Source organism: Piliocolobus tephrosceles, chromosome X, assembly GCF_002776525.5.
Source record: "Piliocolobus tephrosceles isolate RC106 chromosome X, ASM277652v3, whole genome shotgun sequence".
NCBI classification, from domain to species: domain Eukaryota; kingdom Metazoa; phylum Chordata; class Mammalia; order Primates; family Cercopithecidae; genus Piliocolobus; species Piliocolobus tephrosceles.
Genome location: NC_045455.1, coordinates 83,996,420 through 84,009,116, shown reverse-complemented (window position 1 = coordinate 84,009,116; position 12,697 = coordinate 83,996,420). Strand labels below are relative to the sequence as shown.

The following is a 12,697-nucleotide window of genomic DNA, read 5'->3' as shown; positions in this document are numbered from 1 at the left end:
TCCTACAGGTGGCTAGCCAATTATCCCAGCACCGTCTGTTGAAAAGGGTGTCCTTTCCCTACTTTATGTTTTTGTTTGTTTTGTTGAAGATTGGTTAGCTGTAAACACCACATAAACAGAATTAAAAACAAAAATCATACGATCATCTCAGTAGATGCAGAAAAAGCATTAGACAAAATCCAGCATCCCTGTATGACTAAAACTCTCAGCAAAATCGGCATACGAGGGACACACCTTAATGTAATAAAAGCCATCTATGACAGACCCACAGCCAACGTAATACTGAATAGGGAAATGTTGAGAGCATTCCCTCTGAGAACTGGAGCAAGACAAGGATACCCACTCTCAGCACTCTTCTTTAACATAGTACTAGAAGGCCTGGCCACAGCAAAATAAAGGACATCCATATAAGTAAAGAGGAAGTCAAACTGTCACTGTTTGCTAACAATATGATCATTTCCATTGAAAACCCTAAGGACTCCCCCAGAAAGCTCCTAAAACTGATAAAAGAATTCAGCAAAGTTTCCAGATACAAGATTAATGTACACAGATCAGTAGCTCTTCTATACACTAACAGGGACCAAGCAGAGAATCAAATCAAGAACCCAACCCCTTTTACAATAGCTGCAAAAAAAAATAAAAATAAAATACTTAAGAATATACCTAACTGAGGAGTCGAAAGACCTCTACAAGGAAAACTGCAAAACACTGCTGAAATAAATCATAGACGACACAGACAAATGGAAACACATCCCATGCTCATGGATAGGTAGAATCAATATTGTGAAGATGACCATACTGACAAAAGCAATCTACAAATTCAGTGCAATCCCCATCAAAATACCACCATCATTCTTCACAGAATTAGAAAAAACAATTCTAAAATTCGTATGGAACCAAACAAGAGCCTGCATAGCCAAAGCAAGACTAAGCAAAAAGAACAAATCTAGAGGCATCACACTACCTGATTTCAAATTATACTGTAAGGCCGTAGTCACCAAAACACCATGCTTCTAACTTTCAAATGAGCACAAATGACTGCTCTGCTCCTCCTACCTCTTCTTCCTTCTGCCTTTTACTCTTCTCTCTCACCACCCCTTTACTTCTTCATTCCTCCTTTCGCTAAGTCTCAGGTGGCAAAGATGTAAGAGGAAAGGGACAGGGAAAGAAAAGAAAAGTAATGCCCATCCTCTTCACCCCTGCAGTCCTGCTCAAATTGGTGATCATATAATTTCCTTCTTGTTTCCTTACATTGTTTAGCTCCTTTCACGAGATCTTTCAATGTCCACCCCTGGTATGGTAGCCTGTCTCATTCTACAGATGGTAGAATTGCTGAGTTGAATGCTACCTTAGAAAAGACCACAAGGTGAGGTGATGGACTCACAAATAGCTACTCAAGTTAACATCACTGAAAATTTTAAATTTGAATTCAAATATTCCAACTTCAAATCCAGTGTTTGTACACTGCAGCACACAGAGAATAGAAAGAGCATTAGCATGTTTTTGTTGTTGTTGTTGTTGTTTTGAGATGGAGTCTCACTCTGTTGCCCAGGCTGGAGTGCAGTGGCGTGATCTCAGCTCACTGCAACCTCTGCCTCCCGAGTTCAAGCAATTCTCCTGCTTCACCCTCTCAAGTAGCTGGGATTATAGGCATGGGCCACCACGCTTGGCTAATTGTTGTATTTTTTGTAGGGACAGGGTTTCACCATGTGGGCCAGGGTGTTTTCGAACTCCTGACTTCAGGTGATCCGCCCACCTCAGCCTCCCAAAGTGCTGGGATTACAGGTGTGAGCCACTCCACCTGGCCAACATTAGCATGTATCTACCAGTACAGTTACTTAATTTAAAAAATGGGTTTTGCAGTCTTTTCGGAAGGAGTCCTAGATTTTTGATGAATTATATTACTCTGAGAATACCTTCAGTGTGCTTTAATGTAAATATTTTAAATTTTGCAGTGATGAACAACAGCGAGATTATTTAATGGAAAGACGGGACCTCGCCATTGATTTTATTTTTTCTTTAGTATTAATAGAAGTTTTGAAACAGGTAGGTGATTAATTTATTGTTACTTTTAGATAATATTTATTGATCTAAAAACTGCTTAGGTTGTAAAAGTCTAAGTTTTTAAAATTATGAATTCCAAATACTGAGTTATGTGAATCATGTTTATTGATTGCTATTGATTGTCATATATAGTTATTGGAAGTACTGTTATTGATTTGTTCTTTAATATTCCCTTCTGAGTTAAGAACCACCTTTTTTTTTCAGATTCCACTTCATCCTGTAATAGACAGTTTAATACATGATGTTATTAACTTGGCTTTCAAGCACTTTAAATACAAAGAAGGGTAAGGTGATTTCTTAGAATGTTGAAGTTGGTGTTTAAAACTGTAACAGTGGTTTGCTTTTTTCAGATGACCAGAGATCCCTAACTTGTCTAATTATGCCCTACTTAGGTACCTTGGTCCCAACACTGGCAATATGCATATTGTGGCAGACCTATATGCAGAAGTCATTGGAGTGTTGGCACAAGCCAAGTAAGTGAATGCCAGAACCCTTTACCATGAGAACGTGCATGCTTTCACTGTCCTCCCAGCCTTGATTTAGGGAAGTTGGGGTTGAGCTTACGAGGAACTAGGTAGGGCTCTTTGACATGTGTGCCCCATCTCTGAAAGTGACTAGAAAGCTCTTCCAAGACAGGTACCAAATTATCTTTTTTACTTGGCACTTGGGCCAGATCCTATCCAGAGTCCATGGGTTTCAGACTCTTGCATCAAAGAAATGGGCTGACCAGATTACATTTCTCTCTGCCTAAATATTCCAAGGAAGTTTATCACTTTTGAAAGTTCTGTTTTCTCTAGCCCATGAGTGGGTGGTTACGCTATATCATCTATCAGTGGGAAAATTCCATTCTAGAATGTCCCCTTTACTATAGACCTTACTTAATTCAGCTGAGCTAAAAATGTCCCAGACTCTGTCATGGAAACAAGTCAGAGGGGAAATTCTCACTGCTAAATTTATCTGGCCCCATAGCACTACTTAGCAGGCAAGAACAAAATTGCGTTAAACTATTAGTAACAATATACCTCTTCCAAAAGTGATGTCACACCCTACTTACCCTTCTTCATTTTGTCTACCCCTGAGGCAAATCAGGCAAGATCCCGAATGCCTAAGTTAGGCAAAATGAACCAGAGACATAAAGTGAATTCATGCCAGGAGGCCAGCTTGAAGCAACAGTGATGATCCAATCCTTGTGAAATGCAATCCTTCCTCAGAAAGAGATTTTTATCTTCAAGGGATTGAATTTCGTAACGTAGTAGCATGGAAATACACAATTTATCAAAAAAACTAAAATTTTAAAAAGCACTTAGCAATCTTACCTAGCCAAAACATAGATAAGAACTCAGGGAATAGACCCTCTTAACTTCTTGGCATAATTTATTTAATCTAATCCAGTTTATCTACTCATCCTGACTACATTTTTTTTAAAATATATAACACATCAGTGTTCGAAGGAGGAAAGGGAACTTCCAGAGGATGTTACACGGATGCCATTGAGAAATAAAGCTCAACGGCTGGCGGCAACAGAAAGGAAAGAAACTGGCCAAAGCATACATAAGAATTAAACAATAGAGTTATCTGGGCCATTTTGCATGAGGCTATATGGTAGTTTTATAGCCTATTAAAATAATTGTGGTTCATGAATCATTAAGACAAAAAAAGTGTAATGCATTTTGGAGATATTTCCATTGCACTTGAGTAATGAAAGCATTCGCGTTTTAAATGGACAGGCTGTAGTTATCTGGCAAATCATGTGTATCTACCTCATTTCTAGAAAAGATTGGGAAAAATGAGGTATTAACATGTATATTTGCTGATTTGTCAGACCCTGAAAATCTCAACATAAATTTTCAGCTGTCATTTGGAAACTTTAGTATGCCAAAAATGACTTGGTGTTTTCCTTAGTTTTTGTGAATTATGCCTAACAATAATATTGGTTACTGTTAAATGACCTTCCTTAGCTCTGTGATTCTGAGTTGGTTGTGAATAAGTTGAGAAACATTGTCATAACTAAGCCATATTCTAAGCCTGTATGAATTTCCTTTTTAGGTAAAACTTATGGTTCACCAAGCCAGTGTTTGCTTGCTAATGGTGACTTTTTTTGTTTTCGTGATGTCAGTATTTGTCCCTATTCTGCGGTAGTAGGGTGTAAGAAATGCCTCCATTTGGACGGTGCTCCAATACTTTCCAGTCGCTAGGGAAACGTTTGACCAGTCTGCGCTTGTAGTAAACAGAGACTCAAATAGCCCTTGATGTGTTCTCAACTAGTCAATATGTAGTTAACCTTGATGGATAGATGGTATAAACTTAAACTAGTATCATACCACGAATTATGACATTACTTCTTTCTCCTAAGTACACCAGGACCATTACTTTATTGTTGCCTTAGAAGAAGTACTGTTTCCTTCATTCTCAGAGTGGGAAAAAGAATGTATGCTTATCTAGTGCAGTGTGATTATCTTTAAAAAAAAAGTTGAGTAATGTAATAATTCTAATTTTAGGTTATATGTCTTGTTCCCAATGATAATGCCTATTAAATATTTTCTTGATTATGACTTTAGCTATTAGTACTTACTTTGGAATTTCAGTTTTAGCAGAATCACTATTTTTAGTCTTGCTAGTTATGATGCTGTTTAGTTCTTGTCATTTAGGGAAAAAATTTTGATAATAAGTGTTATTCACACATAATATTGACTTTTTCAAAGTCAGTTAAAACAAATTTAAGTACTTCTGCCAAAATCTGGTAGATTCATTTAAATAGTAATAATACTTCATCTAAGAATCATAGATGTTACTAAATGCTTTCACTTTATGTGATATTATCTTTACATGTTCATTTACTCATTTTTGTAATATGTGCTATACATTTTAAAGCAGAATTGTATATTTATGTGAATTTTATAGTATACCAAAGACTGAGTAATCATTGAGTTACAGTATTTACTAAATACAATACTAAATAGGAAATACTAAAGGAAAGATCATTGAAATATTTTTTTCTTAAAGTCATTTGAAGAGAAAATAGATTTTAAATGCAAAGAGATTTTTGGATTGCTTTTGTGCTAAATAACATGATTATGTCATTTGGGACTTTTAAAAGTAAAGGATAGGCCGGGCATGGTACCTCACGCCTGTTATTCCAGCACTTTGGGAGGCCGAGGCGGGCGGATCACAAGGATATCAAAACCATCCTGGCTAACACCGTGACACCCCGCCTCTACTACAAATACAAAAAATATTAGCTGGGGGTGGTGGCACGCGCCTGTAGTCCCAGCTACTTGGGAGGCTGAGACAGGAGAATCACTTGAACCCGGGAGGCAGAGGTTGTAGTGAGCCAAGATTGTGCCACTGCACTCCAGCCTGGGCGACCGAGCAAGACTCTGTCTCAAAAAAAAAAAAAAAGAACAAGTAAAAGATAGCCATATTTATTTTTAAATGAGAAATAAATAAACTTTTAGCCACTAACTGATGAGAGTATTGAAATAGTGAATTATGCAAATAACTTGCCTTTTTCTATCTTTCCTTGTTTTAGTCATGGATTCAAACTGGAAAACAAACTTTCCTTAGTATCATGTCATCTTTAAAACTATATAACTCTAATATTTTTCTCTCTAAACTCATACATTTCAAAACTTATTTTGGTATCTGGAAATAATTTGGTATCTGGAAATAATAGTTATTCTGGTATCTGGAAATAATTTGAACAGAAATACAATTTTTTTTAATTCAGTTTGGGATTATAGCATTTTTATAATCTTGATTGAAAGTATCACTTCCATTGCTTGACCATGGTCATTTCTGCTTCCTACCTTTTATCCATCTCTACCGAATGTCCTCTGCTCACCTTTACCCCAACTCAAATCTCCTCTGAAATCCTCTCTAATTAATTATGCAGCTGAGAAGAGCCCCTTCATTCTCTGATGCCCTGAAGCCTCTTTAAGTGTATTGTTCACCAAATAGTCAGTATGAAATACGAGAAAGTGATGGAACCTGGTGCATCTGACCTCCCTGAAGATCAGAAAGGTCTGGACAGTGTCCAGCAGGTGCTAACACATAGTAGGGCCCTCGTAAATTATTAGTATTGCGATTCACAGGGCTCATGGTCAGTGCTACCTTGTTTTATCTTCCTAATTAAACTATAAACTATTCTAGAGAGGGCAGAGACTACATGTCACAGTTACCACTGTCTAAGACAGCTGCGGTTTAATGGAAATTCCTGGAATTTGTATCAGAAACCCTAGGTTTGAGTCTCTTTTTTGCCACTGTGGTCTTCCAGTTTGTTTCTTTATTTATTAATTGGAAATGCATTCACTGCCTAATTCACTGGATTGTTAAGGATCAAAATGTGAAATGGTGTAATCATTTAAAATGTAAAACCACTTACAGATACATCTTGTTATTGTTATTCTTAGTCTATACCAGTGTTTCTCAAACTTTTTCACATCAGAAACACCTGTAAAGCTTATTAAACACAAATTATTGGACTTCATCCCCAGAATTACTGATTGAATAGGTACGTTATTCTGCTTAAGCTGCGATAACAAAGTACTGCAGACTAATTGGCTTAAACAACTGAAATTTATTTCCCACAGTTCTGGAGTTGAAGTCCAAGCTCAAGGTGTTAGCAGGGTTGATTCCTTCTGAGACCTCTCTCCTTGGCTTGTATGTGGCCATTTTCTCCCTGTGTGATCTTCTCTGTGTGTGTGTCCCTATACTCATCTCCTAGTCATGTTGATGTCCTTATAAGAAGGGGAGACAAGTACAGAGACACACACAGAGATATAACTTCATTTTAACTTAATAACTTAGCTGGAGAGGTTACATGGTGTCCATTTTATGGTAATAACTTTGTTTTCAGTTAGTTACCTTTTTATAGGCCCTACGCCCAAATACAGTCACATCCAATCTCAGAAGGTTCAGACTTTAACATATGAATTTGAGGGGCACACAGTTCAGCCCTAACGGTAGGTCTGCAGTAGGACCAGAGAATGTGCTGATACCAAATAGATTTTTGTAAATTTAATAAAGTTTCTATTTTAATTTTTGCTAATTTCCTAATCTGAAAAATTAATATACCATTTTGCAGTTAATCTCCATGAAATTTTACTTATAGAGAAAACATAACTAATATTTTCTACCATATTCTAATAGTATTATTTAAATGTCAGAAGGGGCCAGTTTGGGGTGCTGTCTTGAAATTGGATATTTTGTAGAAGTCCACAAAATGCCACCGAAGATTAGGAATATACCCTGCAAGATTCTTAGCGATGCTAATAACCCATTAGTGAATATCTCATTCATAAATTGTCTAAATCTTCTTGAAGCTATTTATATTTTCTGCTCTATTGCCTTTTAAAAATCTTTTTTATTAAGAAATACATGTAGCAAACATAGGCGAAAATCCATAAGGCAGTTAAACAAATTTATTATAAAATGGACACCATGTTACCTCTCCACCTAAGCCAAGAACTAGAAAACTGCCAGCACTTGAGAATCCCCTCACACCCCACTTGCCAACCACCAGCCTCTGTACTGCCTTTGGTTAAACAATGTCTATGTGTTTACTGCCTACTTTATTTGTCCTGAAATTTCTACTTTAAGGTCTCAAGAATTATTCCAAACTTCCAGGACTCTATTAGTTCACTTTTCATTTCTATAATCACAATTACCACCCCCTGACCACCTTTTGTGTGTGTGTGTGTGAGACAGAGCCTTGCTCTGTCACCCAGGCTGGAGTGCAGTGGCGCAATCTTGGCTCACTGCAAGCTCTGCCTCCCAGGTTCAAGCGATTTTCCAGCCTCAGCCTCGTGCATACCACCACACCCAGCCAATTTTTGTGTTTTTGGTAGAGACAGGGTTTCACCATGTTGGTCAGGCTGATCTCAAACTCCAGACCTCAGGTAATCCACCCGCTTCGGCGTCCCAAAGTGCTGGGATTACAGGCTTGAGCCGCTGTGCCCAGCCACAATTATCCTTTTTAATCATGGCTTGCTTCTAATTTTTCATGGAACCTCAGGCTAATAGTCTCAGAAAAAATACAATAAATCTTAGACTGTGTGTGTGGTGTGTGTGTGTGGAGGGGGGGGGGGGGGTGAATAACCAAACCAGCTGTCTCAGACTCAGTGGTTTGGACAATTTTTATGTGTACATTTCTGTACTCTTAGGTACCTTTGAAGATCTGCCTCTGATTCCTCTTAGCTTTAAGATCTGTTCTTTTTTCATACCTGCATGATAATATTGTTGTTATAATTAGTATTATTTTACTTTCAAATACAAATACTTTGAAGATAGGGACTGGACTGTGTCTTTTTGTTTGTTTTGCATTTACCAGATGAAATTGTAAAATTCCATGAATATAATAGACAGTCCATTCATCTTTACCTTTTAGATATAATCTAAATTTTCCCATTACTAGATTTTTTTTTTTTTTTTGAGACAGAGTTTTGCTCTTGTTGCCCACGCTGGAGTGCAACGGTGCAATCTGGGCTCATTGCAACCTCTGCCTCCCAGGTTCAAGTGATTCTCCTGTCTCAGCCTCCCAAGTAACTGGGATTACAGGCACGTGCCACCACACCCAGCTGATTTTTGTATTTTTAGTAGAGACGGGGTTTCATCATATTGGTCAGGCTGGTCTCGAACTCCTGACCTCAGGTGATCCACCTGCGTCGGCCTCCCAAATTGATGGGATTACATACAGATGAGAGCCACTGCGCCCAGCCTCCCATTACTAGATTTTTTAACCCGAAATATATATTTTTTGATGATCATTATCCTAAAACTATAAAGGAAATAATAACAGAAAACTTTAGAAATAGATACAGGAATAGTTGGCATTACTTGGAATACAAATCCTTAAATCATTTGCTGTCACTGTCAGAAATCACTAACCTAGTACGTTATTGCTCATAGACTCACTATTTGTTACTTCAGGCTCTGGGGTCTGCAACTATGTTGAAAATGGCCAAGCCTGAGGAAATGGGGCTCTTTGTGATGCTCAATTTAAGAGCTAGACCATTTTGAGAGGGTCTAAATAACCCAGGATCTGCCCCCTCGCCTGATGGAGATGTTGAGCATCAAGGAGAAGAAAATTGGAGCTTTTGCTAAATCCCTAACATCAGATCCTTACAAAATCATGGCTGTTACACTTCAACTGATTTGAAGGATTCCGTTGCTCTGCTCAATCACTCCCAGATGCTGGAGGCCGCCATTACAGGGACTTTCCTACCCATGATTTGATAAACCGCTTATGTTGTCTTCTTAGATTCCCTGCTGTAAAGAAGAAATTTATGGCGGAGCTAAAAGAATTACGGCACAAAGAGCAGAGCCCATATGTGGTTCAAAGCATCATCAGCTTAATAATGGGGATGAAATTCTTTCGAATTAAGATGTATCCAGTGGAGGATTTTGAGGCCTCTCTTCAGTTTATGCAGGTAATGTCTTAGGCAGGAGAGCTAAGGGGCTCTCAACCTGAGCACTTCCCTTCCTCGAAATGATGAACCTGGAACATGAAAACCCAATTACTTGTTAATACAGAGAAACATTCTACTGTCTAAATAATTCATGAAGTCCTTTGTAACCAAATAGCACAGTTGCAAGCACATACTTTTGTTTCTCAACTTTCATATCATCTTTGGAGGAGAGTATACAGTGGGATTGCTTGTTTGCTGACTTTTTTTCTCTTTCACCCACTGGTACATATTGTTCTATGAATAAAATATAGCTGATTTTTTTCACTTTTTAAAATTGATAGCATTGGGTTGGCTGCATTGACATTCGCAGGCATGAGGACTTTAAATAATAAAGACATCTTTTATTCTTACTATAAAAAGGAATCTTAATTTTTAAAAACTCAACTAAACAATACAGGTTTGATATTTATTGCCCAGTGCCCATCATGGTACATAACAAAGGAATTGCTGCTAAGGAGAATTTAACAGAATACTCAGCTCTTAGAGTTTACAAAACTTTGGCATTTGAAGGAATTTTTAAAATGCTGCTGTAAATTAAATTTGGTGATGACCTTACTAGAGGGTTTAGATGTATGGATTATGAATATAGGCTGTACCATTTTACACCCACAAGGATGGCTATAATCAAAAATATAACAATTCTCGGTGAAGATGTGGAAAAATTTGAACCTCACACACTGCTGGTATGAATACAAAATGGCACAGCCACTTTGGAAAACAGCCTGGCCCTGGCAGTTCCTCAAATAGCAAAACCTACAATTACCATATGACCCAGCAATTCCACTCCTATGTATATGCACAAGAGAAATGAAAATATATGTCCCCACGAAAACTTGAACACAAATGTTCATAGCAGCATTATTCATAGTTGCCAAAAAGTGGAAATAACCCAAATGTCTATAAAATGATGAATGGATAGACAAAATGTGGTATATCCCTATAATGGAATATTATTTGACCATAAAAAGTAGTGAAGCTGATACATGCCACAACATGGATGAACCTTGAAAATGTTACGCTAAGTGAATGAAACCAGACACAAAAGGCCATGTATTATATTATTCTGCCTATATGGAATGTCCAGAGTAGGCAAATCCATAGAGACAGAAAGTAGATTAACAGTTGTCTAGGGCTGGGGATGGGGAGTGGATAGGGAGGTTGCAGATGGCTGCTGAGGGGTACAGAGTTTCCTTTGGGTGTCATTAAAAGGTTCTAAATTTGACAGTAGTGATGAATGCACAGCTGTGATTATACTAAAAGCCAATGAATTGTATATGTTAAATGGGTGAATTGCATGCTGCATAAATTATGTCACAACAAAATTATTATATATGTGGGGGGGGGGGGCTATGAACCAAACTTCTTGGGTTTGAATTCAAGCTCTAGCACTTACCAGCTCTGTGACCTGACCAGTCACACTCAACCCCTCCCATCCTCACTTCCCTTATCTGCAAGGTGATGATAATGACACTAACCTTAGAGAGTGGTTCTGAGGATTCTTAGCACATGACAAACACTCAGTAACTGTTACATATTTTATTATTTTTATTCTACTCTCATATGAATAATTCATGTATCTATATACACGAATTAAGACTTGAGAGAGTATTACATACTTATGCAAAATAATGTAGCAAAAGGATGACTATTCTGGAAACTATAGAGCTCCTCTGTATAGGAAAGCTGTTTCAGTGACTTCCCATGCTGGTGTTGCCTTTCCTGAGCTGAGGTCTTAATATGATATTGATAGAATGGGGACTTTGGGGATTGTTTTGGCAATCTTCCCAATGGCAACAGAAAATAAAGGGAAATAGCCAGTGTCGATATTAACATGTTATTACATGTAGCCTTGTTCTGTTTCTTTTCTTTCTTTTTTTTTTTTTTTTTTTTTTTTGATTTGAGACAGGGTCTCTCACTCTGTCACCCAGGCTGGAGTGCAGTGGCATGATCTGGATTCACTGCAGCCTCCGCCTCCCAGGCACAAGTGATCCTCCCACCTCAGCCGTCCAAGTAGCTGGGACTATACAGGTGCCGCCATCACGCCCAGCTAATTTTTGTATTTTTCTGTAGAGACGGGGTTTGGCCATGTCGCCCAGGCTGGTCTGGAATTCTGGGCCCAAGCGATCTGCCTGCCTTGGCCTCCCAAAGTGTCAAGATTATAGGCATGAGCCGTGGTGTCTGGCTGCCTGGACTCTTGAATGAAAACAATACCTGATATAGACCACAATAAGTTACTACCTATAAGGCCAGGAAGGAGAGAGAGACGGGCAGAATTCTGCCAACTTTCCTTTTAAAAAAAGTTGACATTTTATTAAAAACAAAAAATGTTGACAGGCCAACTTTCCTACAGAATGAGTCCTTGAGCAACCCAGAACACCCTTAGCTATGACAGTAGTCCACAGGCAGTAGTGTCCTTTCTTAAGGAACCCTTCTAAAGGTTTCCTTGTCAAGGTGGGAAAGGGAAACGTTCCTGACTTGCTTATGAAACTTATGTGAATGATAAACACACCTAAAATGTCAGAGCGAACAAGTAAACAGCTCTGTGTCTGAGGCTGTCAGGCATAGGGCCTAAAATAAGTTTGATGTCTTCTGCCTCTCTTCCCATGTTTACCTTCCCTGGGGAGCTGTGTTTGAGGGCTAACCAGGAGCCCAAGACCCCCCACACACTAAGTAATAACTAGAAATGTATTGGAAGTGAATGAATGAATGAATCAACCAGTGACTCCGTGGATACATGTGTGCTTGCTGGTTAGAGATGCTTTGTCCTTTTAGAACAATGATTTGATATGAAAGAGTGAAAAAACCAGCCTTGCAGAATGTCACTGAGGCCATTACAGACATATAAATTTCAACACAAATGTTTGAATCCAGTGATTTTTAATAGACTATGGAATATGCTCTGTTGATGCGTGATTGAATTAAGAGCTACTTACTGAAACCTGTTTAAATACATTCTATGTGCACATTTCAACCTACTCTCCCTCCCTATACCCTTTTTCTGCTTCCCAGGAATGTGCACATTACTTCCTCGAGGTTAAAGACAAAGATATCAAGCATGCCTTGGCTGGGCTTTTTGTTGAAATCCTTGTTCCAGTCGCTGCTGTGAGTTACATTTTCATTTCTAAAAACTCTTCAAATTGTATCACAAAATCAACAATTTTATTAAT

General features: G+C 38.2%; 1 protein-coding gene across 1 annotated transcript in view; it reads left to right on the top strand.

Moving 5' to 3' along the window:
* Positions 1-12,697, top strand: part of FRY (FRY microtubule binding protein) — a 271,904-nt gene that overhangs the window by 90,708 nt on the left and 168,499 nt on the right. Inside the window, exons 5-9 of the mRNA XM_023208778.1 lie at positions 1,956-2,046; positions 2,269-2,348; positions 2,457-2,537; positions 9,323-9,491; positions 12,540-12,632. Coding sequence (XP_023064546.1) covers positions 1,956-2,046; positions 2,269-2,348; positions 2,457-2,537; positions 9,323-9,491; positions 12,540-12,632 — 514 coding nt within the window. The remainder of the gene's footprint in view (positions 1-1,955; positions 2,047-2,268; positions 2,349-2,456; positions 2,538-9,322; positions 9,492-12,539; positions 12,633-12,697) is intronic.